The sequence below is a fragment of the Pangasianodon hypophthalmus genome, chromosome 22 (genome assembly GCF_027358585.1).
Source record: "Pangasianodon hypophthalmus isolate fPanHyp1 chromosome 22, fPanHyp1.pri, whole genome shotgun sequence".
Classification (NCBI taxonomy): domain Eukaryota; kingdom Metazoa; phylum Chordata; class Actinopteri; order Siluriformes; family Pangasiidae; genus Pangasianodon; species Pangasianodon hypophthalmus.
Window position 1 is genome coordinate 13489725 of NC_069731.1, and position 23712 is coordinate 13513436.

At 36.4% G+C, this 23712-nt stretch overlaps 1 protein-coding gene across 4 annotated transcripts in view; it reads right to left on the reverse strand.

The window, feature by feature from the left end:
• mllt10 (MLLT10 histone lysine methyltransferase DOT1L cofactor) overlaps nt 1-23712 on the reverse strand; it is a 69940-nt gene that overhangs the window by 36727 nt on the left and 9501 nt on the right. For 3 of the 4 annotated variants that reach the window (XM_026937945.3, XM_053227815.1, XM_053227817.1), the window contains exons 3-8: nt 23417-23471; nt 18212-18321; nt 15701-15804; nt 13793-13886; nt 6186-6275; nt 623-718 (exon numbers count right to left, since the gene is read on the reverse strand). In XM_026937945.3, the coding sequence (XP_026793746.3) occupies nt 623-718; nt 6186-6275; nt 13793-13886; nt 15701-15804; nt 18212-18321; nt 23417-23471 (549 nt within the window). The remainder of the gene's footprint in view (nt 1-622; nt 719-6185; nt 6276-13792; nt 13887-15700; nt 15805-18211; nt 18322-23416; nt 23472-23712) is intronic. The other variant, XM_053227816.1, reaches the window with a different exon arrangement.

Sequence of the window (23712 nt, forward strand, 5' to 3'; positions counted from 1 at the left end):
AAACTGGTTTTAGACTTTGTCTTACTTGTTATACTGTATAAGGCGACCCCCATTAAATCTTGGCTCTCTATAAAAGATTGTACAATAATGTAAAGATGCTCTGTGATAAACAATAAACCTAAGATTCAACAAAATTAGCAAGTTTTGCCAACGTCATCAATCAGTGCAATCTGGGCGTGTGCAGAAAATTGGGCAATAAAGAGGCAATAATTATATATTTTTTGAAAGTCATGACCAAAGAAATCTTTTATGATGTTCAATTTTGGTCTGTGACAGTAATATCAGGTCTGCGGTCTGTGGCAGTAATGAAAATCATAGTGTAAACCCAGTCACTTCGGATAAAAGCTGCTGCCACCTAAATCAATGCAATATAGATTATAAATGATATCAAGATTTGATCTTCATGAAAAAAGACTTTAATTCTTTAATTTAGTTAATCTTCTTATTACATATATAAATTGAAATTTATTCAGCCTTTCGCTTTAATCCAATGATATTTACGAGTGAGCCTGATACAGACAGCTGAGCAATTCAGTGTTAAACTCTGAGTCGTCAAGGACATGCCTTCTCTCTTAAATACATCACAATAAAAAATAGGAAAGAAATGGATGTGTGGCCTCACCTTCTCTGACGTAACCATCAAGGCTGGAACAAGGGAAGGCGAGAGCTCCAGAGACTTTTTGTGTTTGGGTTTGTGACGGTCTCGCTCTTTATGTTTCTGCAGGAAATGAAGGAAGAACACAAGGAACAAGGACATTTAATCAATCACAAAAATCAAGGGTGGCTATGTCAGTGCCAGAAAAAAATGATAGAATGTGTAGAATCTTGAAAGACACTTGAAGGAAGCATAAGGAAGGGAGAACGCAGAGACAGATGTGCTTTAGTCTGAAAGATTCAATACTCTGCATGCACTTGGCCTGAAGAGGAACCTGTTCCACGACAGCAGATGGAGAGATTTAATGATGAGCAAGATAAATTATTTTATTCCTTCAGGATGTGCTAGGCTTCACCCTATTTCAGCCTAAACACGGACTGCGGCAGCTCAATTTACACCCCGGCTCGGTGGTGCGCACAGTATAGCTCCATTTTCGCCCCGGGAGGAGGAGCGAGAACAAATTTACACCTTCTGCTCCAAGCAAACACCTCCAACCTCCTCGCTTTCTGATCTTAAACGAAGAGCTGTGAAAATATGCAGCCATCCTGAAATACGCCGAAACCGTATTTACACATTCGCCATGTGTACCCGGCCATCCTGTCTTTCTTTTTTTTTTCCTTTGTCCAACAGTTCTCTGAACTATTCAGGGGGAAGTGATAGCATGCTAACAGTTTATGCTGCTCTCCTGCATGGTAACGAGTGGCCTGTCCTGATTGGCTGAAAATTCCTCTGAGCCTCTAGTTCCTCCGAGCCTATTACATTTTCTGCTTTAGGGAATTTCAAATGTCATTTCATGCCCTTAAAATTGCTGCTTTAAATGCACCCTGGAATTGCTTTTTAAAATATAAAGAATATGAAATGTAGCGTAATCCACAAACATTACATTAATGTAAATATGGACCATTTGATATAAAAAAAAAAAAAAAAAAATTCTATTAACCTGGGACAAACAATATATGCTATATGTTGTAATGTTGTAGCGTTAATCTATTTATAATAATACTTAATGTTGTAATGTTAATATATTTAGTATGATATTTAGGCATATAAATAATATTTGCAAAATTCCCTCAGTTTCGAGTATTTTAAAATATTTTGAATATGTGACATTTCTAAATCTCACATAATTTATTAATAGATAAGCTTTTAATTTGTAAAAAATGATAGCTCATTTTATTTTGCATTGTCCAATTTTCAGGTCTTGAGGTCCTCGTTTTGAGGTTTTTTCAGTTATCTACAAAGTTTGGTCAGAATATGTCACACCATTGCTCAAATATGCCTTCACTTCCTGTTTGGCGGCTTCACTGTCAAATTCGTTTGCACGTTATGGACGAATCATCCCATATATCAAATATCAAAGGAACAACTTTTTTTTTGGGATAGTCTCACAATATTGTGACTCAAATTTGATGATGATTGAACAAACTTTGTAGGAGAAGAAGAGGGATAATAACATAAAATCCAATAAGGTAGAAATTAATTCAGTTCAATTCAATTTTATTTGTATGGACATGGTCACAAAGCAGCTTTACAGAAATACATAAATTTTACATTTCTCCCTAACAAGCAAGCCAGAGGAGACGCTGGCAAGGAAAAACTCCCCGAGACGATATGAGGAAGAAATCATGAGAGGAACCAGACTCCAAAGGGAACCCATCCTCATCTGGGTGATACTGAATAGTGCAATTGTAAATAATTTCGCTTCTATAACTGTACACTATCCAGCCAAAACATGCACTTGTGTAACCAGGAATTTGTGAGCTTATGAGCAACTTGTGAATATGAGCATTAGAGTTATTTCATTATTAACGTTATTAACAAATTAACAGTATGGTGACCTTTGAACCCAGCTTGACCCAAAGAATCAGAGGAATCGCATTCCCACGATATTCCTTTGAGGAGTTATTATTGGAACTGTATGTCCAAATTTGCCTTATTGGTGGCGCTACACCAAAGGTGGCATACACCAAAACTGCTGTGAAGGTAGCGGAGACTGTCCTCTATCACTGTGCCATGTAGAAGCAGAAGCAGAAGAAATCATACAATCACCTTTGGTGCTTGGCCCCCTAATAATTCCCCCCTTACACCAAACACACTGAATCGGTAAAGAGACGTTCGGTGAAATCTGGTTCTCAAACTACGAGGCTAATGTAGCTAATGGAAATCTTTCAACATTCATAACTGTGGTGATTCACCATTTGTGGAAGTGGCTTCTAGTAGATTTTTACTAATGAAGTAGCCAAAATGCACAGTGATTAATGAACATGAAATCCTGAGGAAAAGAAAAGAATACTCAAGGCAAAAAGAGAACGTAAATTGTCAGTTACAAAAAAATCCTAAACACCCTACATTTATTAAAATTTATACAAAATTTTTTGCATCAGATATCTTCGGCATTCATGTGTCAGAGAAAAGAAAAGAAGAGCATATTTTAGATTTCCAAATGCTAAACATATATGTTGTAAAATGGAAACAAAAACATTAAATAGCATAAATAGCAGGCAGCTAGCAAGCAGCTAAAATGTTTGCTCAATATTTACGTGATCCTTAGTCATGGGACTTTTCCCCACATGTTGGATGCAACTGGCTAGACGCACTACCAGTTATTTCACCAAGAAAAAAGGTATGCAGGAGTGTTTTTTTTAACTTGGATAGCTAATTCCCCATGTTACCCACTGGCTGATACCACTGAGTGTTAGTAAAAGTCTTAAAAGCTAGCTAAACAATCTGGCTAGCTGTTTTACAGCATTTAAAGATCGGGTAGGGGATTTATTCATCACAAGATATGACAATTGTTTCTTTCTAACTCACTAAATCAACTTAATTCCTGTTGAAGTAAGCTACTGACTTAAACTAATTGGCCTGATATAGCATTACTGACTAATATTGTAAATATATAATGGTGATTTTTGGGCTTTATCACCTACGCATGGCCTACGATGATGAATATCAAATTAATGATTATTATCAGGAAATGCTTAGTACATGCCTAGTATCACTGATCAACACCTGTAGCAGTTAAAAATTCAAAAAATCTTTTTACATCTCAACACACACACACATACACACACCTCTCTATATCCAGCCACAAACAACAGATTTAAGGGCTCCTCAAAATGTCCAGAAAACATGACACCAAAACTAAACAGGCTAGAATGATCAGAATTGTAAATACGCAGGGGGAGCGTGTGTGTGTGTGTGTGTGTGTGTGTGTGTGTGTGTGTGTGTGTGTGTGAGGGGATTTATTCCCAGATGCCACTCTCCTAGCACATCTGAACTGCCTGCAAATTGAGAAGCTTTTAGCTGCTATTGTTGTTTTGCCCTGGGGTTTGGAATTAGCTAGGTATACATCTGAGCCCCACGACCTTTGACCTCAGAGAAGGGGGTGGGGGGATGGAGGGTCCCCTTTACTAATGCAAATCAGGCATGGTAACAATAGCAGGGGCAGAGACCAGAGCTCTCCATGAAGAGGAAGTTGAAAAAAAAATGCTGCTCCCGAAAGCCTCGTGAAGAAAAGGGTCAAACGAGAATAAACGCAGTTTAAAAAAAATAAATAAAAAATGCTAAAGATACAAACAAGAGCCGTATTGGAATAACATGAGATGTCCAGTGTTCACAGAAGATGACTCTAGTAAACTCCCTTTAAACTGCCAGTTCTCTAAAATGCCGTAACTTGGTGTTCGGCATAAAATGAGTTCCATAAATGTATGATATAATGACACTTAAAGCATAATTTGATGTTTGCAAGTAAACAACAAATATTAGTGTCATTATCTAGGCTAAACTAAACCTCAGGCCAGACTGTAAGAATTCATTCCAAATGTTAAAGTCACGACATATTTGGGACTGTATAGATACTAAAAAATACATTTCACACGCACATATTCCACAAGGGTATAAATATGGATCATCTTCCTTGAGGGAGGGGGGGAGGGGAAAAAAAAAAAAAAAAAAAAAAAAAAAAAAAAAAAAAAAAAAAAAAATCTAGGCCACAATTTATAAATATTCAAAACAAATGAAAGTATAAATAAATGTATAAATGGGATGATCGGATAAATGCGGAATGAAAGTGTACAGGTCGGCATTAACTGCACTAACGCTGGCAATGGAGCAAAAAAAATGGAGTCAAGGATCAAAAAAATGGATCAGAGGATGCGCATGTGAAGGACCTGAATGACGTTTGGATAAACATGATATGCTCTTCCACACATTTCACACTATGAGTATAATAGATAAATGTGCACTTAGTTTCCTAAGTAACACATTTAAATCTATATCAAATATGTATACTGCTGTTTGGTGTGTGTGCGTGTGTGTGTCTATCTATAGGCATGTGCTGATTGAAATGTCATACTTTCAACAGTACATTTTTTAATAAATAGCTGCTCAGCTGTCTTTCATGGTTCAGTGAAGGGAATTATGGGATTGCCTTCTCAGAGGAGGACACTCTTCTATGATTTGTCCAAAATAAAGTACTTTAGAACCACGGTTCTTAAAGTGGGGTCTGGGGAAAACCAGGGGTAAATGAAGCAGAGCCAGGGGTCCGCGCGTGTGTGCGTGTGGTAGGTCTTACAGGCATTAGACTATTTGATTGGTCACTTGAAACATCAAGAATTTCAAAACAAGTAGTCCTGTAATTAACATTAACTTAAATCTAATCACAATTTTAACAGAAATGTGTTCTGTGATTGGAAAGTTTAGGAATAAAAGATGTATGGCTCAAATGCAAAGCAAAATATTATTGTGAACATACTGAGTAGATGGATTTTGTTCATAAAATAAATATCAAAGATATACTGAGGGGCTTGGAGAATTTTTTTTTTAAACAGATAAAAGGGTCGTCGTCTGCAAAAAAAAATAATAAATTATAAAAATTTGCGAACCCTTGGCTGTTTTTATACTGCCTTCTGCATGGGACAGCACAACCAACCTAAGCAGCCTGAATAAAATCCAGGAGGACTGATGATATTTTTTGTAATAATAATAATAATGTCTGTACATGCTGAAAATCAGGAGATATCGCCAGCACATGCCTATATAGAGAACAGTGTTAGTAAATGTTAATGTTACATAAAACATGGACATTTAATGTCATTACATGGAAATAAACTGGAGATGATAATTCTGCACTTTCTATACTGTACGACTGTGTTCATCGAAATTTGCTGGAACTAATAAACAATTACCTGTAAACACTGATGACATGAATTCCCCAGAACTAACAGGCATGTCTGATTATTTTCTGTGAATAGAGAATTCTCTGTAATGACCATCGCTCGCAGTGCCAAATTGCTAATCGCTCGAATTGTGTGCTTTAAACGTGGAGCCAGATGAAAACCCAAGGGCGACATTCTCGGCACAGAGTGACCGAGGTACATTTCATTTACATGGATTTAATCAGGACAATGCGTGTTCGTAGTTAATTGCTAGACTTTAAGCAGCAGGGTTTAGCTCATAGGCTGAATGTGCGCGGAAAGGGCATATCAGTGACGCATGGCTGATGGAAGGGAAAGCGTGGAGGCTGCCTTACCTTCTTTTCCTTGTCATGGTGTTTATCCAAAGAGTGAGAGGAAGAATCGCTTAAGCTTTGTGCCCTACTACCACGGCCTTTGCTCCTTCTCTAAAAGGTGAAAGAGGAACTTCGAGTTACTATATAAAAATCTGTCCAGTTAACTTTGTTCTCTTGTGTAGCAACAAAGAAACAAAAAACCTGTTACTGAAGTTAAAAAAATAGCCGAAAAGACAATGTCATGATAAGCACTAATAATATGGTGTTTGGAGAATTAAAAAAATGTCAAAAGTACCTAGAAATATTTGCCAAAGTTGATTTTAAAAAGTTCTTTATCAAAAAGATGGCCACTCCAACAGCAAGTTATTGTTTAACAAAGTTAACAACTTATTTGCTTAAAATCCTTTATTTCTGACATTCTGCATAATGTGAAAAACCTGAAAAGCCGCACTATGCCAGGCTGCTGTGCTACATAAATGTGTGTTTATCGCCTTGATCAGCTGTTACTAAAAAAAATGGCACTCTCACATACAGACAAGTGGGTAATGATGAAGCTCAGGTTAGTCTCTATACGTCCTCAAAGCTTTACTGAGTCATGCTGTTTCCTTAACTACTAAAATGGGTTTAAAAAAAAATCAAGCAGAATTTTAGATGAAAAATGATCAAACTTCAAACAAAATGTTGGTACAAATTCGAAGACTTGTTTCATATTAAAAAACAAGTCAACTTCAATGATACAAGTAGTGTGTACGAGGGGGAAAAAAAATAAAACTAAAAAAGAAACCAAAGATTGTTGAGTGTGTGTTCTTCTGTCTTTGACATTAAAAAAGCAAACACTAAAAGACTGTTCATAGTAGGGCTACACTATACGGACAAAAATATCATATTACAATTATACTGTAAATGAGATAAATATTATATATATATATTGATCTCCATACATTACCTGGTAAACCTGTAATGTGTAATGGTGATCAATGCATCAAATTTGCCAAAACAAATAGCTTTTTTTTCAAAAATTGAACCAATGGGACTATTATTAAAAACAGCCACAGGAAACTCTGTTATAGCGCTCATTTGCATATTACAGCCTTGAGGTGATTATATATAATGCAGCTCCTGTTCACTGATACTGTAGGGAATATTTGCCAAAATGTTTAGATCATAACTTTTTTAATCACTGTTTATATTATCGCAATCATTGTGTTTTTAAAAAAATGACTTGTCACCTGCCAAAATAAATAAATATGCCCCAAAGTCAGCCAATCCGACACAAAATTCCTCATTTAGAATTTGAATGACGTTAGTTGATTTAAAAAAAACAAAACAAAACTTGTACACTGATGGCCAAATAATTCACTGGAGCAGGATATGAACCTCCCTGTGTTCGTAACCAAAATAAATAAATTAATTCATTTAAAAAAATTTTAAAAAAAGACATCTTATAAGCAGCAAATTTGAGTTCACCCTTGTTTCAAAAGGAAACATTAGAAATAAAATTAACTTGAAGGTTGACAGCAGTATCTAAGCACATCCTTGCTCACAATGCTCTATATGAATGAGTTGGTGCTTGAAGGGGTGAGGGGGCTAAAACTTATCCAGACAATTTCCTGCAATTGTCCCAAATGTTAATGCGACATTAACATTAATATTAATCAGATAACAGTGAGTAGTTCTGTCCTGGTAAAGTGTGCTGTATGAGAGCACCATTTATTCATTCATGCACCAGAAAGCCTGAAATCTAGTGCCCTTAAACGAAGCGACAAAACTGAAGTATAAACCGCATTTTCAAAAAGGACATTAAAAATCCTGCACTATCACACAATAATTCTGATTTCCTGACCAAGCTCAAGCACAAGTACAAATATTCAACCGACACTTTTTTAAATTCTCTCTGAAACATGATGAAAATAAAATTAAACAAAACTGTTAAGTCTTCACTTTTCATTTAAATACTTAACTTTTTTTTTTTTTCCATTTAAATAAGGACTCGGGATAATCTGTTTTTTGTTGCCATGGTCAGTATCATTAACAAATCAATATTATAAAAAAAAAAAGTTATTTCTTTTTTAAAAACTGAAATTCAGACAATAAGCTGCTATGGTGAGTCTACTGTAAATAATGTGATCAAACTGTAATAAAATGATTGTCCTAATGTTATAAATATCCTAATGTAGAAATTTACTAGGATCCCATGCCTAGTCCTATTTTATTTCATTTTTATTATATTTTATTCATTTTTAATCCCAGTAAATAGCTTCTGGCATTTAATTTTTGGTGTTGGATAATCCTAATTACAGCAAAACTGCTTCCCAAATGTTATTCTCCTCTGAAAGAAAATATTTCCTTAGGAAGTTATTACATCTCCAGACGTGCTAGAGCTCACCAATTACAGCACAATCTTTTAACACAAAGATCAAGCTAAATAAATAAATAAATAAATAAATAAAATGCATTCTGCTATTTGCCTGAACTGTTTTGACTGCACTAAAAAGCCAAACACGAGGTGCTACTTCTCCATCCGTGCTTATTAGAAGGCCTTTTCCCCTCCTCCAGCACCTCTCAGAAGACCTGCAGTGTGAGAGAGGCCTTTGTTGGGATGGAAGACGTGCGCGCGCACACACACACACACACACACACACACACACACACACACACACACACGAGGGACAAATCTGCGAAGCAGCAGGGGGTTGTGGCTTCAAATCCCACTGCAGCACTGGGGCTGGAGTATGTTACCCCCACCTATCACTCACTCATACACACACACACACACACACACACACACACACACACACACACACACCCAGGCGAGGCAGGAAGGAAAAGCACAGTGCTGCCACTCATCCTTCCCTGAAACTCTAGCTGTCTCTCGAAGCGAGGGATTAGGAGAGAGAGAGCAGGAAGAGGGGCACTGATGGAGGAGACAATGGTTCAGAGAGTTGCTGCTGATTGTCAATGAGATTAAGGGGTTACAGGGGTAGCGAGGGATAGACACTGGGTCATTCTTGTGTGTGTGTGTGTGTGTGTGTGTGTGTGTGTCATGGGGTTTGATTATGCCACAGCTCAGCTTTCAGCACCTGTAATTGAAAAGGGAGTTCAAGAAATTAAGAGTTATTCCTGATGAGTGTTAAAAAGGCTCAGTGTGTACACGTTAACTAGGGCCGTCAGAACAGATTTTACCTTTCCAATGCTATTCCAATCTTTAATTTATACATTCCCTATTCAAATAGAAGCAAAAAATAAGCTTATATATAAATTATAAGTTTAATTAAATGTGTCATCTAACGCTTTTGGCTAGATATAGATATGAATAAATATATGTAGATGTAAACGAACCAAGCATGTGCAGTAAAATCTATCACATGCAATCAGGTAGGACGGGAGAGAAAAATTACACTATGTCCAGGAAAAACGCTCGTTTCTGATTGGTTGGCTGGTGTGTGTTATTTCATATACTGTGTGTCTGTAATGTAAATGGGGCTGGCAGGTAACCATGACGACAAGCACAAGTAACAGTCTAAACTACGCCTGTGTTTATGCTTTACTGTCACCCGCTAAACAAGAAGTTCATTTTATAATTCAACTTAGAATTTTAATTACAAAAAAAAATATTTATACACTATGGTGTGGACATGTTTGAATTAAAAAGCAAGAAGAACAAAGTGAAAGGACACCCTCCAAGACTTAACTATAACCAAAGCCTACTGATAGTTATTGTATTCAATGATAAATATATCAACAACAAATTTACTATTTGCCTATAATTCATTCATGCAAAGACTCTATTCCTTAAACACGTACAAGCAGCCGTGACAGAAATGAGATGATATTCATCAGAAAATAACAGACAAGGTGGCAAAGAGGACCCCAAAAATTATTATTTTTTTCCTGATATCTGATATTTGATATTATCTCCTACATACCGCATCATGATATATGATTTTCAGGAGTTAGAACAGATACAACGCACAAGGAAAACAACTGTGGGGGGGAAAAAAAAAAAAAAAAAGACAACTGGTAAGGAAATGAACTAAGCGCACTGAATTCTAACACGCACTCACTGATATGCACTCATGATGCGCTGTGATGCACCAACAACTAATTTAAAAAAAAAAAAAAAAAAAAAAAAAAAAATTTTTTTTATTTACTTTACTATAAGTAAATCGATTCAACCAGGTAGGAATATAAACATGGTTTAAACCAGACGCTGTGACATCACTGGCTGCTGGCTGCATTGGTCTAAATCTGTTTTACGAAAACACATTTGGAGTACTGACGATATCAGAGAGGAAGGTAGAAAGCGTCACAATATTGACACTGCCACAGTGCTTAACACCAGTCCGAAACGTAACCACCTTTCAGAGGTATCTTCTTCCTGCTTCTCTTTTTCGATGTCGGACGAGATGAAATGCCACAGAGCACTGCAGCGGCAGCATGAGGCTCCACTTTTTAGAAAAAGTGTATTTGTTAAAAGGATCATTCTTATGCTCCAAACACAACAACTGCTACTGTGTCGTAGCTGCGTAATGTTTAAATGTGCAGATATTTAGTGAAGGATTTACATGCGATAACTGTTTCAAAAAAAAATTGATTATCACAGTATCCTGTAGAACATGTCTATGCAAGTGTCTTAAATATCAGCCTCAAAAACTTCTTTCTGCATATTTAGGAATGTAATGATCCGACGACTTGGAGCTATGCACCAATTAAGAGGCAAGGACTGAAATGAATTAATGCAACAATCAACAAACTGAATATAAATTTATTATTATTGGAAAAAGACAAACAACTGGTGTAAGAATTTCATAATTTGTGAATGGAGGCTACTAAATCATATTGTTCAGTGGTACTGACAAATATCAGAATGTTGTCTTATGAATCAAAGTATCATATCTTGTGGAAGCCTGAGGTGTATAATTACGGTTACTCCCTTCTTTGTCGGTTTATTTATTTATCTGGGAGTTATTTATATTTTTGTTGTCTGTTGATGCAACAGATTTTGATTAATACGCTGGAAAAATACATGTCATGAACAAAGCAATGCAACTGCTCGTGCAATACGATGCTTCCAACCACAGCATATAGCTGGAAATTGATTTTTAATGTAGCGTAACACAACAATGCCACCCGCATGATTGGGTAGTTTATAGAAACAATATCGAAACATTATTTTTCTGATTACCCCTTCCTTCGGGTACCATATGGAAAGTGAAAAATTGAATAGCATTATTATTATTTTTGTATTGTCGTTATCCATATATAAAATATAATATTACCCCGGGGCAGGGTAATACACATGGAAGAAAGTGCTATCCGCCCCCTTCCGCATGCATGAGTTCGCAGACGCCTATGATTGGCTAGTGTTGCTGTGATTGACAGGGGAGAGAGCGTGCCACCCCTCCTTCCCTGAGCACGGGTACAATTTTGTTCTCTTGGATTCCCAGCCACGGATGGCTGTGGCATCACTGTGATTCGAAATCCTGATCTCCAGATGATGAGGTGAACGCTTTGAAATGCAATATTATCGCACAACACTGATGTTATGTTTACAACCCAGAATGGACGCAGAGATGATGAATTATAAACAGGCATGTGTCGATATTAAAACTTCTACATGACGGTAATTTTCAGTGGGATATATGGGATGAAGATTTCGCAGAAGGACACGTACAATGCTCCTTCTAATTTGTCCAAAATAGAAGACGTGTCCTTATGCAGCCTTCTGAATGATTCAGGAACTCAAATGCTGCCAAAACATCAAATGTGGCTACTAGTCAAAAATATCTTTTATGGCACATAATGATTCTTAAAAGTTGAAATGCTGCTAATATTCATTTCCTACTGGATCGATTTATTCTAAGACACACTCTCCTGCTTGCTCGTTCCTTTAACAGCAAGTTCACACACAAGCTCTACCGTATATACACACACCCAGGCCCACACACACTTACACACACACACAACGCAACAGCTCCGCCCCACCTCCTCTCACTCACCATGCTGCTGTTCTGAATGATAGGGCATTAAAGACGGCAGCTGCAGCAGGACAGAGCAGAGTCGGTTGATGAGGACAACAGCAGGCATGCTGTGTGCAAATACTTCATCTTCAAGGCAAATGAGCGCAGCAAACCAAAGGCTACCACCGAGCCCGTATGCAAAAGCTGCCCCAGATCTAGACCGATGACGAGTGTTACCAAAAAAAAAAAAAAAAAAACAAAAACACTTGATGGAATGACACGACACACAATATCGAAATGTAGTGACTGCTTCCACTTCAAAGTCACCGAAACAAACAGGATGTGCAAGTAAACAGGCCTACAATGCCCATAAACACAAGTACCATTAGTCCTTTTTGGTACTGATTTAATGCAGGAACCATAAAAACATCCAGCTGAAACCATCATCAGGATATTACATATTGAATACTACATACTGATGGTAAGAAAATCCTATCAGGAAAGCATAATAAACAGAATTTTCTGTTTATTTTCAGATGATGACAGAGTAAGAAAACATCAAGGCAAAAGTCCACTGTGAGGGCCATTTAATAAATAGCAGTTCTTGTATTTTTATTTTTTTTTTAACCAACCAAACAGACCTGTATCGTCATAGCAAGGGGTCAAAAATCATAAATGCTAAGGCTAAAACTGGCAAATCTGGATATTGTAAGACCAACATCAGCACATGTACATTCATAAACAGTTAAAACAAAAGAGCCAACCCAAGAACTCCACACAAAAACATCATATAGACACCACTAAATAACTAAAACTAGCTGTGACAAGAATTTCAAATAATAAAGTATATCTGGCTTCAGCAACGTTAATGTGGAGACCATGTCTGTGAGGTTTGCGCCAAGAAAAAAAAATCACCATTACAAGCTCAAAAGCTCATATATTCTCGACAATTTTGCTCCTCCAAACCAACCATCGTGGAATAAATGGGATTGGGCATGCCTTGTTTGTAACGACCAATCACATGCTTGATCAAGTAGCTTGTCCCCTGCGAAGTTCTGCGAAGTTCCGCGAAGTTCGCTCAGCTGTCATGTGCACTACATGGCAAGCGAAGCCTCTGCATGACATTCCTTTGCTCCACAATTATGTCATATTGTGCATGAAAGTCTACTGAACATTGTCTTCACACTATGCTGAGGCCTTAACAGTGTAAAGTAGCTACACTCTTAGGAAAAAAGGCTTAACGTATACTCTGATTTCTTCAATCTTTCAACTATCCAAAGAACCCTTCAGGAGCCCCATTTTCTACAAGTGCACTGACAATTGCCTATACAATAAATCGCAATATTTAACATGCAAAACATTGTTATAGTAGACTTTTTAACATATTGTAGCTACTCTTTTCATTCGGAAGCAGCCTTTCTGTGCAAGATACTGTAAACTTGAGCTGAATAAGGACAGCCGCCTTCTAAAGTCCCTCATTTTGGACATATTTTAATTAGCATTACAGGTATCCCATAAAACAGTTTACTAGGAAAGACATTCACTTGGCAGACAGAACTGCCTCTCAGACATGATACTTTGGAAAATATAAAAAGCTTTAGTAATTACTATATGCAAATTTAATACTGGCACATGCCTAAAGTTAGAATGAATATCTGTGCTACTTACCAGTTTGCTGTAATGGTACTTGCAGTAGCCACAGTATTTGACGTTGTCGGCATCCGATCCTTGCTCTTCACACAGCAGGCCAGCGAACTGAGCGCTGCAGAGAAAAAAAATGGGTCTGTTATTTTAGGAGTCCATCAAGTAAAATAAATTCCAAGTTCAAAAACTGAAAACACAGAAAACTCCAGGGAAACACATCATATATTTTCTCCTATTCACACTCACTTGTTTTTACAAGAACACAGTTTCTCTGTTCAGATGAGGAAGTATAGACAGTGATGCTAAACTGGTAGCTCCAAACTGGCCTTACTTGTTAGTTATAGTGCGTTCTAGTAAAACCAGTAACTCGGAAATTTCTGACCTCTGACTCATAGTTTTCCCCGAGTTCAGCATGTGATGTCAAATCAATATGGCTGCTCACAGCGTCAATAGATCAATCAACATACAGACATACGAGCTTGTTAAATCTGTAACATTTCACTCCTGGGCAAAAAAAAAAAATGGGTCAAGCCCAAAATGGCAAAACATGAAGCTTTTAATGGTCTTAACAACAAGTCATTGGTCAGAAAATTAGCAAGAATTAAACAAACAGATAAAGGAAGTTAGTATTAGATAGCTTTTCCTTTTGATTTCTTTAAATGTTTAAAGCCTTGTGGCCCTTGATGGGCTGCATCAGGTGTGGCAGATAACCAAATAATGACTAATCTTTTAAGAAAAAAAAAAACTCCCAGAAGATATTTTTGGAAAATTTTTGTACACCCAGAAATGTGTTAGTTTGAATTTTACATCAAACATTTTAATCATTATCATGATTTTACCTTTGTGTACAAGAAGACTCTATAAGATACTCTATAAGTGAATTTCCCTGTTTCTAGCTTTTCCCCCCAAACAGTTCACTGCAGCAAAAGTAAACGAGTAAATGTTGGCACAGGAGCTCTCAGGAGCGCATCTGTTTAATTTTCTGACCAATGATTTGTCGTTAAGACACTTAAAAGCTTAATATTTGCCATTTTGGGCTTGGGTTTGCGTATAGTTCGCTGTTTTGAGGATGAATATGCATCACTCATGACAATTCGCTTACTAGATTGTTGCTAAAGACGACAAACATGGAAGCTACATGTTTTTTCTTCCCCCCACTATCTCAGACTCACAGAGGCTGAAAATGAAAAAATCTGGGTTCCAAGTGCCCACTTCTGAGTTAAGTCAAACACAGCATTAGTTCTGATAATTAGCCTTGCAGTTCCAGTGCAAAGTAGGGATGCACCAATATGGAAATTCTGGCTGATACCAATAACCAATTACTCTTTATGTTTGGAAGCCGATAACCGATATATTGGCCAATAAAACTAAACCTTGATATACATTTTTGTGAGTCTTATTACAAAGACAAAAGGCAAACACTTACAGTGGACAACTGCTTTTATTTTAAAAACTTAATTGCAGAAAACAAGGAAACTGCAAGGAAACATCAAGATCTTTCTTTTCCCAAAATCATTTACCAAATGTAGCCTACTTCGAACATAATCTTCATTATGTTCCACTGAACTAACATGCTCTATGGCAGTGTCGGTGTGAGAGCCTAAGCATTCCTGTGCATGCAGCATTGCTCTCCTCATCTCAAAGTTTTCCTCAATCCACTGAGCGGTAAGGCTCAACATACTCACTGAACTTACATCAGAACTCCATATGCCAGTAGTAAAACTTTTATCGGTTACATTTTCACTCAGAAGCATATGGATATATGTGTTGCTGCTTCATTGTATAAAGGAACGAATGAATGAATAAAGGGGGTCAAATTTCCATTTTTTTTTTCTTTTTCATTACAGAAATTTGCTATAAATCAAACCAGAGAAACATGCCAGCCAGTGTAACTAGAGGTAACAGACCCATGCTAGACGTCCTTTGACTCACCATGTGACGTGGAAAGCTTGGCGGCAGCCGTGTTTGTTACAGGCCATGCAGGCTCCAGTGGCTGCTTTACTCTCACGACCTTGCTCTTCACAAATGTAGCACGTCTGCACAAACAAAAAACAAACACTCAGTCAACACTAAGACACATCAGAGAGCAAAACACCTATAAACCTGATCATTCATGTAATTTCATTGAGTTCTACTCCTGTTAGCCAAAAACATGAATCTGAGGATAAACTGGGCACAAGATCACCAAAACAGGACAGCTGAAGATCGGAAAAAGACTGAGCCATATTTTTCAACTGTCCAGATGCGGTGAGCCTGTGCCCACTGTAGCGTCAGATTCCTGTTCTTGGCTGACAGCAGTGAAACACGATATTGTCTCCTGCTGCTGTAACCCATGTTCTTTAGCATGTTGTGTTTTCCGAGATGCATTTCTGCTCACCGCAGCTGTAAAGAGTGGTTATTTGAGTTTCCATAGCCTTCCTGTCAGCCTCAACCAGTGTGGCCATTCTACTCTAACCTCTGCCATCAAAAAGGCAAACTGCCGCTCAATGGATGTTTTTGTTTTTTTTGTGCAATTCTGTGTAAAACCTAGAGACTACTAGAGCAGAACAATCCAACATTACAGAAGATCATCAATTTCTAAATTACTCAAACCAGCCTGTCTGGCACCAACAACCACACCATGGTCAAAGTTACTGAGATCACATTATTGCCCCATTCTGATGTATGATGCGAATATTAACTGAAGCTCTTGACCTGTTTGTGCATGATTTTATGCACTAGATCGTGTAGAATAATATCATTCCAGACAAGATCAATGATCCAATTCATTAAAGGTTGATTTAAAGCAGCCAATTTAATACGATACAATTTGAATTATGAAATTGCAATACTAATACACAAGAATTTTATTTTCACTTAAAAAAAAAAAGATGAATTTTGAATTTGAAGGAAAGGCCATAACTTTCACTGGGACTCTTTCACTGCATGAGAGAAACACTTATTTGACAATGTTTCAAATAATAAATAGTATTAATAAAAGAGCTCTGTGCATCAGACCTACACAAAGATGCCCAGATCCATTCAGTCACCATCAACACATAACTTCTGCCCGATACACACCGTATTGAGTCATTGCAGTCAGATCACAAATACTGAGTTCTCCGATTCAAATTTGTTAATGCACACTGTAATTTCATGGCTGTGAAAAGCTGCTGATGCGGTATATACAGTGCAGCTGCAAGAGGCATAGCGTGTTTACTGTGACAGCATCGACAATTTAACAAGCCTCTCTAAAGCCCATCTTGGTAGCACACCGATTATCAGGCGAATAATGACTACGCTGTTTTAAATTGGCTCGCAGTGAAGACTCAATTACCGAGAAAACTGAAAGCGTTTCATCACAGATTGAATATTTCAAGCATGAGATTAAACTTGCACTTGTAACACATCACATGCAGTGTCACATATTGCTGACTGCTTGTTTCATCACACTGCCTTGGCTGGAATTAGTTCTACCGTGAATTTATCATATCGAGATGAGAAATATGATAAACGCACGGAATGATAATCGTCCAAACTAATATCACGGTTTTCTGTTTTTGGCTTACTTCAGAGAACAACATTAAACACTGGAGCATTAGCGCGAGGGTTTGCTTATACAGTTAAAGAAAGGGGTATTTTTCCACTTCAACTATTTAAATTCAAATGCGTAGTTAGAAAGAAATTACTTCTTTTGTGTGACATGAGCTATACCGGCATTAAGATAACAATATAATCATTTTACCTCTCACACACACATACACACAAAGCCATTCTCAATTTCTAAAAATGAATATCTTTTATACACAATTAAATAAATTACACACTGTGGTATTCTTTCCCTACATAACTTGTTTTCAGGGTCTATTAATTACAATTATACAGTTAACATTAATGCAAATTTGTAAAAGACAGATGCATAATTTCTTTTAATTTTGGCTTCATTAAAAAGTAAAGCCACGATACTGTTTTGTAATTTTTAAACAATAGTTTTTGACATTCAAATAACAACAAAAAAAATCCAAATCACACTTTTCCAAATCACAAAATTTAATTTAATGGAATCTAAGACATCTGAGCTCAATCCCCCCTACCCCTGCCCCCCCCATGAGCTCTCAAACCCTATCTTAGCTATGAAAAATCTATGTTTAATACACTGAACTGTGTTTACTTTGTGAGAATGTGAGAATTAAAGAAAAATGGCATGACACCTGACCCAGTGCTGGATATTAGGTGTTTCACTAACTCAAAGCCTGAGAAAATCAACCATGCCAGGCATAAGAAACATTCTTCAAATTATATAGTTTAGATTTGTTTTTTTTATTATTATTTTATTTAGTTCAGCACTGAAATTATAGACTGCCAACAGACACAAAAGTGACTAGAGCAGTCTGTCTCTTTCTCTCTTTCTCACTAAGCCTTTAATGGTAACTATTCAGAGCTGAAATGACGTAGTGAGCTCACCTTATTGTAGCGCTCATGAGGGACAGACTGTAAAACAATGGGCTCCATGGTGGAGACGTTGGCAAATTCCACCTCTGGGATGTAGAGTGCACAAACCACATGAGCCCAGCCTTAAAGAGAGCAGAAAAACAACATAACTGCCATGTTTTCAACAGGTTATACAATACACAATTCCAGCTACGGATCAAGAATTGATTTTTTAGATCCTATATAATGATTCCTTTTCTCAATAATTCCACTACATTAATGAGGTTTTATAGCATAAAAATGGATCAAAAAGAGATTACATATTGCAATAATTATTTTTCACACTTTCTGTTTTCTGGGATAACAATATTAATAATACAGCCTTAGATAATTACTCAAGCTAGTGATGTTAGAGATGACTTTTATTCCAACGTGGTTCAGAGCCACTCGAGCAGAAACGCAGCAGTTCACTATATTTTACATTAATTCAGTTCTAACATTGTGTGCACTGGGGAGTCATAAAATTAGTTTTCTAATTAAAAAAAAAAATAACTAAAATTACATGTGTGTAATTTGTGTGTGCTCAGTGTTGGAAACACATCAATTTTTCATATCCTTTACACCATTTTTATATTTATTTATTTCATTAATTCATTCATTCTTTCATTCTTTATGGCACAATGCAAAACCAATAGTCAAATTAATATATACAACATATGCGTAGAAGTACAATAAACAATTTGAACACAACAATAAGAAGCATAGGAATTAAGATTTTAAAAAATAATCAAATAACGAGACAGATGAATGAAATACAATAAATCCAATTTAAATTTAAATATACATATTTGCAAATATCTATAAATATAAATGTGGAGTGAAAAGCACATTTTTGGCTGGATTTGGAAATCTAGTATCTAGTATCTGAAATGCCCTAGTGTTTTCCCCACTACTCTATTAAACGAGTAGTCAAATCCACACACATACATACAAGCATTCAAAAAGTCTGAATAAAGAAAAAACCTGCATCATGTCTGCACAGAGAATTAAACACCCACCCACAACATATGAGCTCTTAATTCTTTTAAGCAAAAAAAAAAAAATCTCTAAATCAACCGGCTGAAGAGTCCACAGGACATTCCAGAAACAACTTCCATTCATTCCCCCTAAATCAAATTCGGAGGCAACCGGGGTATCGTTGACCCTTTAGACCTACACTTTGGTCTTTCTGCTTGCTTCTGCATACCTTCGTGATTCAGCACAGCTTTAACTAATGAACTGTCACTCAGTGTACAGTCGTATACAATGTAATATATCCTACAGAAAGAAAACAAGAAACTCTGTGTACTTTTCTTCCCATCTATACAGGTTTACTCTACTTGTTGCCTATAAAGATGGTGGATGAAAACTTTTCTATACACAAAACAAAAACACAACGCACCATGTCACAGGACACACCATTTGATTTTCTATAAATTTAGGTGGTTTGGTGATGATAGAGCTCAAAAGTTAGTCTGGTATATCTAATTTCACATGAATTACAAAACATCTTACTCAATGAATTAAGCCACATCGATGCTCTAAAAAGACATCCTTACATAAACATAAACCAGCCTTCACTTTTAACATATATCTAACATGATATATTTATATGATGAATATTTATTAAGGAAATGAATTGAACATTCAGGATTCAAAGCTTTACTTATCACATGCACATTCGTAGCTGGTAACAAAGATATAATGAATTTTCGGCATGTTCCACAGTAGACCACAGATTATTCAACAGCACAAAGTACAAAAATACCACCCGTACAACCTCCTCTCTTCTCACCAAACCACCAGAATATAAAACGTACTTAATAACAGTACAGGATTGTGTTTGTATAAGACATGGGTTGGGGCGGAGATCAAAATCCAGATTCGGCTAATAAAAGAAACGTCAGAATGACCACTTCTGCCCTGTTTGTCCAGTCGGAGGGAATAATAACAGGCGTAAACTTAAAAGTGAACCCGTGACCTGTCTTTGACCTCGGACAGGGAGGGGACACAGAGGTTTTGAAGTCCCTCCAAGAATCTCGCAGAAGCCTATAAAACAGGGCAATAAAAAAACCCAAACACACCCCTAAGAACTTCTCACCCCGTCACACGCACCAGGCTGGTACGATTTAAACTGCAGAGGAGCGAACGATGATAGAAAACCAGTTTTTCAGGAAAACTGTGGTAAACGTCTGAAATTATCAAGGAATTTGAAAACTTCCATTACGTGCCATGAACAATAAAAACAAGAACAAGAAACTAAACTTTAGGTGTGTTTAAGGATTTAGGGCTTTGTAGAAAACTTACAACAGACACCCAAACTGACACAAGTAGAAACTTTGCAGATTATTTTGCTACCATGTCCACAGAAGGAGAGAAATTCGTACCACCCGACCCTACCGATGAGTTATGTTGGTTCTTGTTTTTTTTTTTTTATATTTTTGATCCAGAAATGGAGTTTATGCTACTCTCCCATTTCTTAACCCTGATGTTACATGCATTACTGAGCTTAATATTAGTTATAACTCAAGCTTTAAGGATTAGGCTAATTCGGTATTTAATGCATTCGTATTGGAGATTAAGATAATGGGTACAAAACCAGTTAAATCATTCACTAAAAAAAAAAAAGGAGTTTGGCAAGAGTGTAAAATTTCCATTTCCATTAAAAGTCCTAGAAACTAACAAATTCATAATGCAAAAGATTTCTTAACATTTTATGATCATTTACAACATTGCTGCAACACGGTGTTTAACAGCGTATAGCGTTTAGACTAAAAACAAACCTCATAAGCACCTAATTCACTACTGAGCTTTATCAAGCGTCATAGTTTCCACGTGTCAATCAGCTGCTATTTGCAAACTTATCAACTTGTTTAGGTCTGTTGTAGTGGCGATAAAAAAAACCCTGCCCGGTGAGAAATGGCCAAAAACGTGAGCCCGGGGGTGAACTGATGTCTCCCTCATGGTCGTTTAACGGCTTTGCGCACTCTGAAGGAGGCATGGTCGAGCAGCTGTGCGTCCACAGCGGTGTGTTTACAGTCTCAGCGCTGGCCTTGCCGTGAACCCAGGCCATGAAGAAGAGAAGTGCACTAGAAGTGCACTCACAGCCCCGCTGTGACCCCTACAACACCGCCCCATCATAAAAAACGAGGGGAGATAAACACACACTCGCTCCTCCCATTGTCACAAAGGAAAATAAGCAGGAGAAAACCGCTGTGAGGTGCGTACAAGAGTACGGGCTTCTTACTTTCATACACGCGTGCGAACCCTAAAGCCACTAAAACTAAAGCTGGCTGTTGGATTTCCCAACTGAGAAAAATCACTATTTTATATTTATAGGAACTGCTTATAAACATAAGCATTTATATCTCTATATTGGTTCATGTAAAGCCAATAACAAACTACAGTCGTTCAAATGACAATCATATTTCTCAAAATTTAAAGCATTATTATATATCACACTTATTCATCCAATTTAGCAACAAAATATTTTTACTGCTAAGTTCTGAGCTTTTAAATACTAAACAGAAATACAATAAAACTTAAAATACATCAACAACCCGATATATAATTTTCAACTATTAGATAAGATCAAAAATATTGCAGTCAGTAATGTATGCTGAACTGAGGACGCCAAAAATTGTGATTTCAAATAAAATATGATTCATTGTGCAGCCCTAATACGAGCCATAATATATATTTTAATTTTGTGGAGTAGCTAATGTTTTATTCTAATGTTTTACAGAATTGTCAACCTTTCTGAAATATGTCCAGAGGGATGGTTAAGGCTACGAGGACTATCTATATACTGGGATACAATTAGGTAGGGGGGAAAAAAGGGAAATAAATCGTTATATAGGAAATTATTGTTATAATTATTTTTTAATGCAGCACTGGGGTGTCCAGCAGACCAGATGATGAGGAAGCAAACACAATTCTGTTAAATGTGAGGGTTAAAGAATTAAGGCATAGTGCACACACTCTCTTTTCAGAATTAAATTGAACCTAATTACAAGTTCAAATTTGATTCTGATTATAATAGCACAGGAACATGCTTTTATCATTCACATTTCCAATTCTGCTATTTATTCGTCAGGCAAAAGGGAGCTTATTAACACTCATGTCTAAAACTTCCCACAGTCTTGTTTTATTCATTTTAGGGTTAACTGTAAGGCATGTAATAAAATCATGGATTAACATTCAAAACTAGTGATGCTGGTGTTCACAGGTTAATTTGTTAAATTATTAGCATTTGATATATTTATTATTAAGTTCTTATAAATTTTGACCTGTTTGACTAGTCACTTGAATTGCATCAGTTTTTTTCAAAACTCAATAATTAAAAAAAAGTAGCATATAAATAATGTCTCTTGGCCTAATGTGTTTTGTTGGTGGAAAGTTCAAAAACAAAAAAGATCTATGCCTCTAATAAATACACAAAAATATTATTATATACATACTGTATTACTGAAATATTATTACATTATATAATGTTCATGAGATAAATCTGTACTAAGAGGGTAAAATTATTTTACAGATACAACGTGTTCTAAAGTGTCTACAATGATAATTATGCAAAATGTTACATTTATATGATAAAATTGATTACTGCCACGTCTGGTGGCCTTAACGCAGAGCTGTGCTGCCCTGTTAAATCTGCTCTAAGTTCAGCAGTATACTTCCAAAAAAGGTCAATTTTTCAAAAAATTTCTAGAATGGATCTGACTGGTTTTGGCCTGGGCAAACAACTGCTTTCTTTAGGGGTCATTAAAAAATATCTCAGGCTGCTGAAAATGAATAAGCACACAGATAAACAACAGCACGCAGACATTTCCTTTAAAGAGGTTTCTTTGGCTCAAGATATCATATTTGTTTAAAATATTAAGTATATAATCAGCTAACCATATTGCAGCAGAATGAAACTACCTAAGCAAAAAAAAATTCTCAAAAATATTGGCAATTAATGCTACATATGTGTACGTTATTATATATATATATATATATATATATATATATATATATATATATATATATATATATATATATATATATATATATATATACACACACACACACACACACACACACATCATCCTAATTGAGTTACTAATGTGGGGATACATTTGCAAAAAAGGATTACAGATATATTACAGAAAAACTGAGCAAAACTCTAAAATGTAAATAAAAATGCAGGCTTACCACCATTGTCGGTCCTTTTCAGAGCTCCGTCTTTGTGTGGACAGAGTTCACATCTCTGAAAAAGTATGAGAAACATAAACTGTGAGTAAGTATAAAGCAGAAACCAAGCTTTTTATTAGTGCAATAAACAATATACAATCCTTTCTCAGAGAGAACTGAAGAGAGAAACACCAGTGAAATTACTGAATATATGTAACAAATACATGACCTGAAACTATTCTCTCTTTTTCTCTGTCTAGACTGGGTCTCAAACACAATTCTTTATGAAATAGGAACCTAGTTTTTTTTTTTTTTTG